General features: G+C 36.2%; 1 protein-coding gene across 4 annotated transcripts in view; it reads left to right on the plus strand.

Moving 5' to 3' along the window:
• Window positions 1–15,724, plus strand: part of CCDC102B (coiled-coil domain containing 102B) — a 268,638-nt gene that overhangs the window by 45,231 nt on the left and 207,683 nt on the right. For all 4 annotated transcript variants that reach the window (XM_070452938.1, XM_070452936.1, XM_070452934.1 and 1 more), the window contains 3 exons: window positions 783–1,389; window positions 2,759–2,979; window positions 11,502–11,610. In XM_070452938.1, the coding sequence (XP_070309039.1) occupies window positions 799–1,389; window positions 2,759–2,979; window positions 11,502–11,610 (921 nt within the window). In that variant the 5' untranslated portion in view covers window positions 783–798. The remainder of the gene's footprint in view (window positions 1–782; window positions 1,390–2,758; window positions 2,980–11,501; window positions 11,611–15,724) is intronic.

Genomic DNA, 15,724 nt, shown 5'->3' on the forward strand with positions numbered 1-15,724 from the left:
GCAAGTAACAGAAAACTCATCATAGCTTAAATAAATATGGGTACTCGTTCTCACATAGCAAGGAGACTAGAGGCATGGCTTCTATGTTCCATGCTGCAGATCCATCATTACATCAGGTGCTTTTACTCCTGTTCCACCATTTTTAACGTTACAGGATGCCTTTTACACTTGCTGTCTTTCTAGATGATGACTTGGTCCAGGTAGGAAGAAGGCAGAAGGAAAGCGTTCTCATTCTCATATCTTCACATTTTTCTAGCAGACTTCCCCTCACATCCCATCAGCCAGAACCAAGTCATACGTTGCTTTAAGAGTTAAATGAGGGTCTGTCACGGACGACTTAGACCACTGATGGTTAGCCCCTCCTGGGATTGAAATAGGGTTTTACCGTTCCAGAGATCAATAGCTTCTGCCTTCTACTTGAACAAATCGTGCTTTAGTTAGCAGGGAAAGGGGGACCATTGAGCAGTTAACGGACAATGTGTGTTGCAATAAATATTACCTGAATAGAACCGGATTTGTTAACATGAACTATTCAAGTCCCACGCTAGCCCCAATTGTGTCTCTGCGTATTTATTTGTATTTGTTCAGCAAAATTAAATGGGAGCAATTTGTTTCTTTGAGGATAATTACGAACGCAGAAATTCCTGTATATTTTTAGTTACAGTGGGAAGAAAAATATGCAGTGTTGAAAAGATGCATTGTTTCTGTCAACTTAAGGTAGGTCTTACTCTTATCACTGCAGAGAAAATTCATATGCAATTATGTTCTCTGTCCTTTCTTAGGCCTGAAAAGATAAACATGAATTTAGATTCCATTCATCGGTTAATTGAGGAAACACACATCTTCGGGATGCAGCAGTCGGGGGCTAGATCACCGTGCGACCTGGCGGCACCTGCCCCGTCCCCCGGGGGCCCCGGTAGCTCCTGTCCGTCTCCTCTCCGGCCGCAGTCTCTTGCCGCTCACAGTGGCCGTGTTCCCGCCTGGAGCACCAGCGAGTGGGATCTCGGCGCCGAGCTCCGCCTGCGGGAGCTGGAGGAGGTCAAGGCCCGCGCCGCTCAGATGGAGAAGACCATGCGGTGGTGGTCGGACTGCACCGCTAACTGGCGAGAAAAGTGGAGTAAAGTTCGAGCCGAAAGGAACAGCGCCAGGGAGGAAGGCAGGCAACTCAGAATCAAGTTAGACATGGCCGTGAAGGAACTGAGCGCTCTGAAAAAGAAGCGGCCTTTGCCGCATCCGGCGGAGGCCGCCCAGGACCGGAAGCTGCCCGGGTTCCCCGAAGCGGCCCGTTCACAGAGAGACCCATTGCAAATTGGTTCCGAGACGCGTGAGTCCATCAGAGAGTGTTTGGGAAAAAGAGAATTTCCCACCAAGGAGAACGCAAATAGTAAGGTCAGGAGAAGAACCCAGAGATTGCGTGCCTATGTGAATGCTGGGTCTAGTCATAAGGAGGGGGCGGAAAGAGAGCAAAGCCAGTGGTGACTGGATTTGTTGTTTAGGCTGCTAGAACTAAGGACCACAGACTGGATGACTTCAGAAACAGGAATTTATTTTCTCACCATTCTAGAGGCTAGAAGTCTGAGGTCAAAGTGTTAGCAGGGCTGGCTTCCCCTGAGGCCTTCTTCCTTGGCTCACAGACAGTCTTCTTCTCCCTGTGTTTTCACATGCTTTTTCCTTGGTGTGTGTCTGTTGTCCAAATTTCCTCCTCTTTTTTTTTTAAATTTTTTTATTGAGTTATAGTTGATTTACAGTGTTGTGTTAATTTCTACTGTACAGCAAAGTGATTCAGTTATACATATACATGCATTGTTTTTCGTGACACTCTCTAGGTCCATGCATGTTGCTGCAAATGGCATTATTTCATTCTTTTTAATGGTTGAGTAATATTCCCTTGTATACATGTATCTTCTTTATCCATGCCTCTGTCGAGGGACATTTAGGTTGCTTCCATGTCTTAGCTATTGTAAACAGTGCTGCAATGAACAATGGGGTGCATTTGGGCCATGTATCATTTGGGCCATGTTTTTCTCTGGGTGTATTCACAGGAGTCGGATTGTAGGGTCATGTGGTAATTTGATAAATACTGGCCTTCCCTTCTGGCTCAGCTGGTAAAAGAATCCGTCTGCAATGCAGGAGACCTGGGTTCAATCCCTGGGTTGGGAAGATCCCCTGGAGAAGGGAAAAGCTACCCACTCCAGTATTCTGGCCTGGAGAATTCCATGGACTGTATAGTTCATGGGGTTGCAAAGAGTTGGACTGAACTAAGCAACTTTCACTTTCACTTTCTTTCATTAACAACTCACAGAATATGCTTAAAGAAACTAGGAATTCATGTTATCTCCTTAAATAGTTTATACTATTTACTGTTTATATTATTACTCCTTTCTATTACTCTAAAACAAAAAAAATAGTCTCTTGCTCTTCTATGAGTCCATCTAAAATGTTAAGCTTTTCTGTGATATATAGGATTTATGGTAGATATAATGTAGATTTCATTGTAAATGAAAACTTTTAAAACACTGTGGGGATACTTGTTTTATTAGAATAAGGTAAAACATTGAAAGGGAAAAAAAGCCTGAGAAATTATAAGTTAAACTTTGACCATATACCACTATTAGAGAATGATAAATAAATGAAAATAAAAATTTGGTGTTGAATCATAAGATTTTATTTCCATTCAAAAATGTTTTTTTCATGATTTCTCTACATTGAATTTTAAAATTCAACACTAATCATTGTTTTGTATTTTTTTTTCTTTCAGGAAGGAAGTTTGATTATTGACCCGTTAAAATTAAGTGAGGAGATGAAACTCAGTCTAGACTGTCCTGATTTATTCAAGAATGGCGGTTCTGAAAATTGTGCTGTGAGACCTGGATTAAGACTGCAGGCAATAAATCTGCCTCTGGAGAATGAAGTGCCTGAAATTTCAGCTTTGCAGGGGCATTTGGATGATTTCCAAAAAGTCTTATGGAAAGAAAGGGAGTAAGTGCTAATCACTGTCTTCCTTAATCAAGTCTGTCTTTCAAACTTCTTAAAATTGTTAAGTCTAGTAAGCTGGCCATTTGGTAAAGTATTTTGCCTATGACTAAAATATTAATTACTAATATTTAAAAATGTGTTTCAATTTTATATTCATTTTTTGAATTTTGAAAAGTTATGTTAGTTTTTATAATTTTTTTTATCATAGCCTTGTTCTCATCATCTCTGGTAGATTCACCTTTATTATATTTGAATTACTAATGTATATGGTTAAAATAGCCTGTGTATTATCTAACTTTTACAGCACTCATGGAATTTCAGTGAGTCAATAAAATTGGATACGTTAATATTCATAATGGACAGTTCACAATTTTGTGAGGTATTGATTGCAAAAAAAAAAGATGCTTTCTTCATTTACCATTTGGGTTATAGAGGAAGGACACTAGACTTGAGATTAATATACCCTGACATTCATTTTGTTCTGATATACTCTAACTATGTGATAGTGGATTAACCAAGAGTGTGCTATTGTCAGCTTCATAAAAATACGGATAGTGATGTCTGTGTTCCAACGATCTATGGTTTTATAACAGAATCTCCCAAATGATGATTATTACTGAGATAGCAATCACCAGGTATTCTGCTCATGAATCTTGAGCATGAATCTGTATGGACAGCTCACCTCTTGCAACAGGTGTCTTCAACTGGGATGGCCCAAAGGACAGGGTGACTTTAGGTGTGTGGGGGTGTAGTAGATCATCTGAAGCCTCACTTACTCCCAGATCTGGCAGTTGATCTTTTTTTCTCCTCTGGGTCTTAGTTGGAACATCTTCACATGGCCTATTTGTGAGGCTCCTTGGCTTCCTCGTGGCATAACGGCTTGGCTGAAAGTGAACATCTGAAGGGCACAGAGAGAAATAGATGGTATTTTAATGACTTTGCTTCACAAGTCACATGGTACCACTTCTGCCCTCTGCATTGAAGTCTTATGAGGATCAAACACGATGCCTGAGAAAGCAGCCTCTAATATGAGTTACTCAACATGAGTTTCTTGTTGTTCCCTCTTGATTACCCTAGAAAATTAATAGCATTGTGTGGAGTATTCAATGGTACTTTAAAATGTGGCCCCTAGATCTGAAAATAATTTTCAGTTCTCTTTTGTTATAAGATTCTTAATGGACAGAATAAAAAAAAAACTGGGAGTAATGTATGTTGTCACTAAGTATGCATATAACTATATATTATATAATGGTTTTAATTCCCCTGGTTTAAATGGATTGAAACAGTGCTAAGTGTGCACACAGACCTCTCACAAATACTCTAAGCTCTATACCTGTCAATCCTTTTCTGTCAGCCACAAGCCTCTCGTGAGTTCCTCTGAAATTTATTCCTACCTCTAATTCCCTTTTTCTGATTTTTTGTCTGTACCTCACCATATGCAGATTGTGATGACACAAGTATCTGTGTAGGTAATAAATATTTATTATTCTACTACGAAGTGTAAATCCCTAACAGAGGTGATCAACATTAGTAGCAAAAGAGAATAAGATTGAATTTTATGCCTGCACCCATGTGCTGTGTTTGGTCACTCCGTCATGTCTAACTCTCTGTGACCCCATGGACTGTAGCCCGCCAGGCTCCTCTGTTCATGGGGATTCTCCGGGCAAGAGTCCTGCACCCATGTTAACAATTAATTTACTCTGGAACTACAAGTCTCAGTCAACTTCTAAGCTCTGGGCTTCATTTCTTGAAGGATTTAACTTTTTAGTGATTATAGACTTCTTTCCAACCCACTCACGTTACTTCACCAACATATCATAACAGGAATAATGTGAAAATGCTGTTTCCGACGTGTAAACTCCCCAAGGTGCCAGCTTGAATGATACACCTTTGTGTCTTTACACTCTCACTATACACATGTACTCATGTATGCAATTGTGTATGTTTGACTTCCTGGGATAAGTGAGTAATTCCCATAGTAAGTAAATCCTCCAGTTCTTAGCAGCTTCCGTATATAAACTGAAGACAGGCTAGAGAATGAAGGTGGAAATGGGACTTTTAATTCCATTTTGCTTTCTTACTCTTCCCTTTAAGAAACAGTCCCATGAGTCCATGAATTAACATTAGCCAGCAATTCACAGGAGGAAGTTGCAAAGTCTTTTTTTTTTCCTCCTATACAAGAGAATGTTTCCCAAGGATATAGTATATGCTGTTACAATAAATCTGTCTAATTTTTGAAATTCCTCCTCCTGGAATCTCAGTGAGTGGGTGGCTGGAGTTGAGAATATGGGAATGTATTTTTTTCTATGTTCCCACTTAGTGGGAAACTTCTCTTGACTAGAGTTCAACAATTAAGCTAGAGAACTCAGGGGCTCATTCCCAACATTGTCATGACCAGAACCTCCTTATGGAAAACACTTAACTTTATCTATTATTTGTACTCTGAGTATTGTTCAGTTTGATAAATAATCACTCAGTATCTGGAAGTTGTTTGTGTACTGAGAACTTGTATATTTATGATCTCTTTTAAAAAATGACTTCACAGGTAGAAAATTTGAGGTGCGAGAGGGAAAACTGATCCTCACATAGAACAGGTGTACCTGAACATTTAGGAAGAGGAACTTTAGCAAATCACATTGTAAGAGAGACAATGAGATGAACTATTCTGATGCAGTGTTTTAGCATTTAGAATTAGTTCTAAAGTTAAACTGCAGATGGCACCTGCATCCCTTAGAAAAATGCTGGCTTTGTGTTGATGAATCTGAGTTTTAGTCTCCCTTTTAATTTATTTATTTTTAATTGAAGGATAATTGGTTTACAGTATTGTGTAGGTTTCTACTAAACATCAACATGAATTAGCCATAGGTTTACCCATGTTTCTTGATTTGTTTTCAATACAAGAAGAGTTTTGCTTTGCTTCATTAAGTGTTGTGTTTTTCCTTAGTAAAATTAGATTTTAAATCTTGGTGAGATGGTATCCCAAGTTGAAAATGTTACAATGATTAGCATGAGATAGAAATACAGATCTGTATACACACACACGGATGTGAATGTATGTGTGTATTCCTCAGTTAACACAATGAAAAATTGCACGCAAGTCTGGTAATCTGCATGTGTGCCGTCGTGTCCGACTCTTGGCGACCCCATGGAGTCTAGCCTGCCAAGCTCCTCTGTGCATGAGACTTTCCAGGCAAGAATACTGGAGTGGGTTGCCATTTCCTCCTCCAGGAGATCTTCCCGACCCAGGGATTAAACCTGCATCTCCTGTGTCTCCTGCATTGCAGGTGGATTCTTCACCTGCTGAGCCATCAGGGAAAGCCCATTTTATTGCGCCCTTTGACCACATCGCCTTGCTTTGCCCACCTCCCAGCTTCTGGCATCCACCACTCTACTCTCTGTTTCTTTTTCTTTTTTTACTGAAGGATAATTGCTTTACAGAATTTTCTTGTTTTCTGTCAAACCTCAACATGAATCAGCCATGGTTATATATGTACATCTCTCTTTCTTTAAGTGCAACTTAAATTTAAGCCTTTGATCCATTTCAAGTTAATTTTTGTATTTTTTTTTTTTTTTTACTGTAAAATATCTCTTTTGTGTTTGGGCAGTCCTGTACCTATGAGAGAGTCTGTCTCTCTCCATGGACTATAAAAACGCTAGTACGTTTCTCCCTCAGTTTCCTTGGCAGGTAGGCTGCAGACCCTTGACATAGCCATCTGGATGTTTTAGCAGACGGCATTACTCCAAAAGGATGAGTGCACCGGAATTCAACCTGGTGAGGGGGGGAGACAGTGGATGTGGTCACATCTTGTTTTCAGAGCCGAAAGTGACCTCTTGTGTCTGGTGACACCATCCCATGACTTGAGTTGGGGGTATTGAGGTTGTGACGTGATGTCTGTGCCTAAAAGGTGGCTGCAGTGTGGTGCTGACGGGAAGATTTTCTGTGGCTTTATCTCTGGTGTTTCTGACTCTGCATGATCCCCATTTGCTTTTCTGGCTCTCCCAGAGATGCCTTGTGCCATTAATATCCCTTTCTACTTAAATGAGCTGATTCGAGTGTACTGTTTGTCAGTCATATAGTTGATATCAGGATAATGTAAGGCAACAGGCAGTGGGGGCATCTAAGGACCAGCTCTGTGACGTGAAGTGGTTTTTCTCCTGGCTGTGTGCCTCCACGCCTTGGCCTCTGATCCTCTTGGGCATCTCCGAGCTTAACAGTATTTTTTAAAGTCATCTCTTTTCTAATTAAATTACCTATATATGGCTTTGACTGTTTGTTGAAAGATGCTGAAAATGAAAGATATTAAGAGATGTTACTGCTGAAAGATGTAGTTATAAATAGGAGTGAAATCACAAAGTGACAAATATGTTACTTATTAAAAGTATACTTGTATAATTTTTTATTATTCATCATGTAATATGAACTTTAAATTTTAGACTAACAGAAAATATATATCTAGATCTTACTACAAATTAGTTATTTTTGCCTGGCAAAAAATTTGATGTTTATATGTCTCTTAAGAAAATACTGACTAGATACTTTACAATGCTATTTCCCACAGGTTTCAAAAATAAATTAATATCTATTGCCAGATAGTAATGTTTCAAGGATTTTATTTTTGAAAAATATTTTGATTAATCTTACCTAGATGTTTAAAATTTATGCTCACTTATTGAGATCATCATGGGATAGTTAACAAAATATCAAACGATTTCACGGAAATATAATCATATATTCATATCTGTTTATAAAACCATGTTGGTTCACATATTATTTTTAGATCATGAAATATATATTTTAGCAGTTTGATTTTTAAAAGTTTATATCATATTAAAATATTGTATTTTTCTGAGCTTTGTCTTAATAATTTTGTTGTTTTAAAGAATCTGTGCATAAAAGATGCAATATCCTTTAAAGTAAATTAGGTTTGGTTTTTTCTTTTTTGCCTTCTTGTAGTTCAAATAATATGATGATAGTTTAAATTCCACTTATAAATTTAAGTATAATTATCAATTTTGAAAATCTCTCTGAAATGTAGAATAAATGGATTAGGCCAGAAAATTAAAGATTTAAAGAATGCCCTTTGTTGCATAAATTTAAGTGTTCACAGCCCTTATGTCCTAATGCTTGAAATGAAGAGTCACAAATTTTTTTAATAAAACTATGCTAAAAAAATTCAAGTATCACATTGCTATTAAATAATTTTTAATGAATTGCCTGTTCTCTCACTTTTCTGAGTCAATTATACCATTTTACATAATAAAATGTATAATTTTCTTTTACTAAATAACAGAAATAATCTATTATTCTATTTATTTTTTTACTGAATAATAAGTAGATAATAATAATAACTTTTAGTAAATATTAGTGTTTTTATTTAAGATGCATACCTAAAGAGAGAAATAATGCAGTATTTTAAATGTGACTAACCTACCTTAAATAAAGAATACAAATGGTTATGTAATTCATTTTAATATACTTTGCAAAATTCAATTATTTTTCTTCATGAACTGGCTTTGATTACTTATTTTGAGTCTAGATATAATCTAAATATAGTTGTATCTTTAGACTATATCTATATTTTTTATATCAAACTAGGATTAAAAGCTTGACATATCATTTGAAAGGTTCTTCTTGAATTTCTTATAAAATTCCTGAGAGAATAGTTACCCCAATAATTTTTATGATATTTTTGAGGATCAGCACTTATTCTACAGTAATTATGAATCATTTTAATGTTAATATGAGCTGCTTTTGCTAACATTATAATCTGATTATTAAAGTATAATGTTACAAGCTGACAATGATTTCTCAACACATGTAATTTTGAATTTATAAATTTAGACTTTTCTCAAATTTTCAAGAATAATTTTTATATTCTATTTATAAATACAATAATTCTCAAAATTAATTTTGAGAAAATTTATCACTGTACACTTTCATTACACAAATATAGTTGATTAATATCCCTTAATAAACTTATTTTATTAATTTAAGGTTTTCCTTTTCCTTTTAAAAATTATCAATTACTGATAAAAACATTTTCTCCTCATGTAATTCTAATAAATTAAAATTGTAAATACAGTGATTCTTAAACATTTCAATGAAATCATAAATAGTACAATTTTATTATATTTTCAACTTAAATTTCCAAGTTTAAGTCAATACTTCCAAATATTTAAATATGCCTTATCATCTAAAACTTCAAAAGCTAAATGCCAAACATATATGTTGATGTACAATTGACTTTATATATTCTTTCTATATTCAACACAAAATATTAGTATTTGGAAGCTTGTTCATTGTTTCTGTACCTGGTGCTATTCTTGAAATCCCAGACAGAGTTGCTCAGGCAAAAATCACAGTGTGGTAAGCAGCTGGGGTGTCATCTGCTGGCTAAGTCTGTTTATCTGTCAGAATTTTTGGAGTCCTTGTGGGACCTCAACTTCAATATTGAACATTTTTCTTTGTTCATTGTAATGTATTTTCTGTGTTAATAAGGGATTCCAAAATATAGTCCTATAAATGGTGCTGGTGGTTTTTGTTTTTTTTTTACAATTGAATCTTTTGAGGTGAAGTAAAGACATAACAAATTCCTTTACATCCTCTCATTTTATGACTTGATTAATTCAAATATAATAATGAACAACTTTAGTTGTTTGGTTGCTTTTGCTTTTGCAATTCTAAGGACTGTAGCCCACCAGGCTCCTCTGTCCATGGAATTTCCCAGGTAAGAATACTGGAGTGTGTTGCCATTTCCTTCTGCAGCAGATCTTCTTGACCCAAGGATTGAACCTGTGCCTCCTGCATTGGCAGACAGATTCTTTATCCCTCAGTCATCAGGGAGCACCCTCAGTGGGCTTCTTACCCATTGACTGAATTAAACTAATATGTTTATGGGCTAGTTGTATTTTAAATTATTTTTGTAGTATTGCTAGCTAGAAGATTCATATTTCTTGTAAATATGGAAATGACATTCCGTTGGTAATGTCAGGCATATTTTCTGTTTCCAAGTCACAGCAAGTGACAATTTTGCCTTGTGTTCACCGTAAAATAACATGTATCATTATTTTTTATTTTTTATTATTTTATTTTTCTAGCTTCTTAAGTTTTACCACTGTTTTTTTTTCCCAGCCTCTGTCCACCATCTGATCCCCAAATTAAGTATGTATTTTTTCATTTTGTTATTGCAGCCACCCTCTGTAAGAATCATTTCCTTTATCAGCTCTCTTCAGCTGCATAAAAAGATAATTATAACTCAGTGGCTTGGGACAACAGTGTGTTTTGTTCAGGTGGATGCAAGGTCAGCTGACCTCCACTGGCCCAGCTGGGCTCAGCTTCTTGATAAGGTTGGACTCAGATCTGCTTCCTGTGTTTATTGGGGGACAGAAGTTCCCGGGGAAGCTCTTTCCACAGTGATGGCTGAAGGCATAAGACAAGAAGCCTAGCCACACAAATTCAGTTCGGATTTCTGCAGTCTGTCACTTTGGCTAATATCTCATTGTCAAAGCTTGAGGGCTGGGGAAAGCAACTCTGTCCATGGAAGTAGAGGAGAGAGAATGAGTATTTGTAACAGCAATCTAGTGGCGCTAGTGGTAAAGAATCCACCTGCAGATGCAGGAGACATGAGATGCGGGTTCGATCCCTGGGTCGGGAAGATCCCCTAGAGGAGGGCACGGCAACCCACTCCAGTATTCTTGCCTGGAGAATCCCATGGACAGGGGAGCCTGGTGGGCTACAGTCCATAGGGTCTCAAAGAGTCAGACATGACTGAAGTAATTTACCATGCACCCCATCTACTACACGGATGAGGACTAGCCATTTGTAAAGGTTGACCTTTGTTAATTACAACTGGAAATAAACAATTATTTTCAGAGATTCACTGTAACAGACATGTGGGCATGGGAAAAATAATCAGTGATGAGATACTAAAGGACCAGATTTTAATTCAAGTTTTGTCACTTATTCTACAAATAGAGAAATTAATTCCAATTATTTTAACTAATTTAAAGATCCCAGGGAAATTACTTTATTAAAACAGAATTGCAAAAAATACAGTATTTTTGTATCTCCAATAAATGATTGATTACTTAAATCATTAGGTGGGCTCCTTAGTATTCTTTGTCATATCAAAGAGTTCTTCATATACAGTCACAGTATGAAGTTGGATTAAAACCATGTTAAACTTAGAAACATATATACCTCCTGTGTAAGGAAACAATATGAATAAGAAACATTGAAAGAAATGAATGAACAATGCAGGAGAAAGTAGGCAGAAAGTCAATTATTTGATACTGGCAAAGCCAAATTAAATATATTTAAACTACTGTAAAGCCAGTTGGAATAAAAACAAATTAAATTTTTATCCAATATTTGCTATTTTTAATAAGCTAAAAGAAAGTTTTCTGTCATGACAATGATCATATGCAAATATCAGAAATTAGGAAAATAGAAAATCTAAAATTGAATGCATTCCTAAAATTGTTTTTAAATTGTAAGACTATTTCGCTTTTGGTTCTCTGTTTAGAATGCGCTTATCTTTGGAAAAAGAGATAGAACGACTGGAGTCGGCTTTGTCTGTGTGGAAATGGAAGTATGAAGAACTGAAAGAATCAAATGCAAAAAGTCTGAAACAGGTAGGGAGGTGAACAATATAAAGGGAGCGTGAACGTATTTTCTCTGTTCCATGTGAAACCTGGTGGGCAGAAGGCTGAGTAGACGAGAAAAGGAGGTTAACAGATTGAATTCCTTCTGTAAGAGAGAGATTTCAACTCCTGTATCAATAGTGGAATCCGTGGAATCAAACTTGAGCAATAAGAAATCTTGTTCTACAATTCATTAAAAATGAATACATTCATTTTTAATGAATATTTTAAAAATAACGCACAGTTTAAATGATCAACCACATGACACAATTAACTATTCAGTTCTGTCACATATGAGGAGATAGACAGCTGAAGATGCCGTCTTATCCGAGCATCTATAATAAACAGCTTTATCTTACTCTTTTATAAAGCTGTCTGAAAATATTCATTTATCTTAAATGTATTTAGGTTCTTTTCATATTGGCATTATAGTTATTCAGAATTAGCCATTAGCCTTTATACAATTCCTTTGTGCTTTCATCAATAAAATGCTATCATGAATGCTTTCCATGATTTATTAATATTCATTATTTAAATAATATTGTGTGTATTCTGTGTGCTAAGACACTGTACTGGGCAAGTGTGTGAGACAGAATAATAAGGAGATCAAAGTAAAGCAAAATATTGAACAAAAGCACTGACAGGCTAAATGCTCTCAAATGAATTACAGTTTAGTTCATATGTGTGCTGTATACATATATACACATATATGGTGGAGAAGACTCTTGAGAGTCCCTTGGACTGCAAGGAGACCAAATCAGTCAATCGTAAAGTAAATCAACCCTGAATGCTCATTGGAAAGACCGATGCTCAAACTAAAGCTCCAATACTTTGGCCACCTGATGCAAAGAACTGACTCATTGGAAAAGACCCTGATGCTGGGAAGGATTGAAGGCAGGAGGAGAAGGGAAGGGGGAGACAGAGGATGAGACGGTTGGATGGCATCCTTGACTCAATGGGCATGAGTTTGAGCAAAGTCCAGGAGATAGTGAAGGACAGGGAAGACTGGCATGCTGCAGTCCATAGGGTCGCAAAGAGTCGGACGCAACTGAGCGACTGAACAGCAACCAATACACATAAGATCTGTTGGTGTGCTGACAGCTGTCTAAAGAAGCTGTGTATCAAAATATTATGTAACTATGCCTTCATCTAAAACACTCCTCCACCAGTTTCATCAGAAGCAATAGTTTCTGTTTATGAAATTCCATGTGAATGTTGCTGCAGGTTTTTTTTCCAGCAAGTGATAAACTGTGGAGTCATTGACCCAAGTCTGCCGAGATACAGTGAGGGAATATATGCATGAACCTCTGTAGCCCCCACGTGCCTTCCTTATTATGGGTCATTTGCAGGCATTCTGACGTGCGTAGAGCATAGTTATCATCATTCACAGGTTTACAACTAGTCTGCTCCTTCAACCCAACGTCTCCTGCCTAAAAATCATTTTTTAAGTAAAGATAATTTCAAACTGTGAGAACCACAGACAGTTTGGGAACATTTCTCAATGAGACGTAAATTTGAAAAAGTTAAGCTAGATAAAGTTTATTTCTGCCTTATGGATTCATGTTATACTGTCAGAGGGGTTTGTTTGCATCTTAAACCGTGAGAATGTATGTGATGTATGTGTGTATACAGACACACATTTATGATGGATTCACCGTATTTATATTCACGGGTACCTAAGTGAACATGATGTCTCTGGGTGTGAACACTGTTATGCTTAGGATGTATGTGTATTTGTCTTAGAATGAGTTCTAAATCTGATTGAGAAAATTAATTCTTAAGATAGAATGCATCTTTAATTGAAATCGTGCATTTACAATCTCCTGCCGCTAGTGGGCAGTGCAGACTTGATAACATCAATTTAGCTTTTCCAAAGCAACTGTTTTTGAAAAAGCTCATGGTTTTGAGTTGGTTTACAAAATGATAATTATATTTTAAAACATTTAGTGTTTTCTATTCAAAGATGATATTTGAGAGTTTCAAATTGGAAAATGTCTACTTTAAATTGCTTAACACAGCTTTGTCGATGAGAAAAAATAAAACCAACGTAGCATTTCACAGTGTAAATAGGGTCTATATTTTTATGCCCATGCAGGAATGTATATTAAAACATATGTGATCCTTTTACTAGATAAAATGACAGAATGTTTGGAATAGAGGAAGCTTCAAAATTGTTGAGGAAAATTTGTTTAGATATTTGAACTTTTGAATGCATCTTTCAGTTAAATGAACTAAAACTCTGAAAAATGAAGAAAACTGGCAATGAATGAAAAAAAGAGTTTTAATTGCAGAGGATGAAAAGTTAACAGAGATTTTAAAAAATATCATTTGAATTATTTACAGGGAATTAGTTTTCTAAAATATGCTTATTTATTCATTTGGCTGTGGCAGGCCTTAGTTGTGACATGTGGGAGCTAGTTCCCTGATCAGAGATGGAACCTACGCCTCCTGCATTGGGAGCACAGTGTTGACCACTGGACCACTGGAGAAATCCCTACATGGGATTTTTTTTTTTTAATATTTTCTTTCCACCTCCTAAAAGGGAATTTGTGATATTCAGAGACTTTGGAAGTCATGTGGTATATACATATCATTTACTTTTATAAAACATTATAGAATGTTTAAAAAAATTTAGACAATAAAAATACTTAGTCACATGTTATTTTTATATATTCTTTGTTTAATTGTTTTGTGATAGATTGTCAAAGACAGGACTCTTACAGTACATTTAGAAAGGTCATTGTACAGTAGTTATAAGTGTGAAATATTTAAAATTCAAAGAAGTTGGTTGACAGTCAGAAAAAGTTAGCATGATACATCCTCTGGAACTTCATGTGAATTCTCCTTTCTTACTCTACCTCTCAACAATTCTAATAAATGACCCTTCCTTTTACTGTAGCTTTTCATCTATAAAAGTTTTTGAATATTGCATAATTCTTTTTAAATGCCTGAAACTTACAAACAAATACATGCCTGGCTAAAAACTGCTGATGGAAAGATTAGCAATTTTTAGAGTTGGAAACAGATGTGCTTAATAGACCGGGTTTTTTAAAAATGTATTTTAAAGTGTGGTGTGTTTTAGAGGGAAATCATTCTTAAATCACTGACATTTAGAGAAGAGTAAATATGAGAATTTAATTGTAAAATCTAATAGGTATTTAAAATGCAACTAAGACAGTGAGTAGCAGTAGAGATGGTTATATTCGAAATGCTGTTCCCATGCTGAATTTAATACTAAGTCAGCTTCCCTCTGTGAGTCTGTGAATATTGATTTAAAATTAGATTATGAATTCCAAGAGTGCTGTAATGACTATTTTTATGAAACTCATGATATGGAGAATCAAATATTCAGGTAAGTATTATCAATTACAAATAAGTATGATACGTTGCTTTAACAATAAATGACTGACTCTTTACATAATTGAAGATTTTTTTTACCATATGTAGAGAAATAAAATTGGCCTTAAGCTAAAATATGAAATTGTAACTTTTTAATCTGTCTTTGAAAATTTTATTCTTTTACCTGGTGTTTTTTTAGGGACTTTATTTAGAAATCTTCTGTCTTCTTGTGATAATAGCAACGTTCCTAGTAGCTTATTATTTACAGTGTTCTTTTATAAATATTTGTATTAAATACTTGTAGTGTTAGTCGGTCGGTCGTGTTCGACTCTGTGATCTCATGGACGGTAGCCCTCCAGGCTCCTCTGTCCATGGAATTTTCCAGGCAAGAGTACTGGAGTGGGTTGCCATTTCCTTCTCCAGGGGATCTTCCCGACTCAGGAGTAGAACTCCAGTCTCTTGAGTCTGCTGCATTGGCGGGCAGGTTCTTGAACACTGTAGCACTGGGGAGAGTAGGTGAAATCCTGGACTAGTTCTTTTATTACCTGAGAGGCTACTGCCCTACATTGCTGAAGATTTTAGATTTTTCCAGGGCACTGAAGTGAACCGTCACATCTATCATCCTATGCATCATGAAAATCTGTTCAGCTTGTTCTTTGCAAGACATAAATTAGCTTATCAGGAGAAAGAGTGAGACTGATAAAATACCATATTAGAATTCTATAAATGTATATGAGCAATGAAGCCTATGGGACACCACTTTGCT

The sequence above is a fragment of the Odocoileus virginianus genome, chromosome 22, assembly GCF_023699985.2.
Source record: "Odocoileus virginianus isolate 20LAN1187 ecotype Illinois chromosome 22, Ovbor_1.2, whole genome shotgun sequence".
In the NCBI taxonomy this organism is placed as follows: domain Eukaryota; kingdom Metazoa; phylum Chordata; class Mammalia; order Artiodactyla; family Cervidae; genus Odocoileus; species Odocoileus virginianus.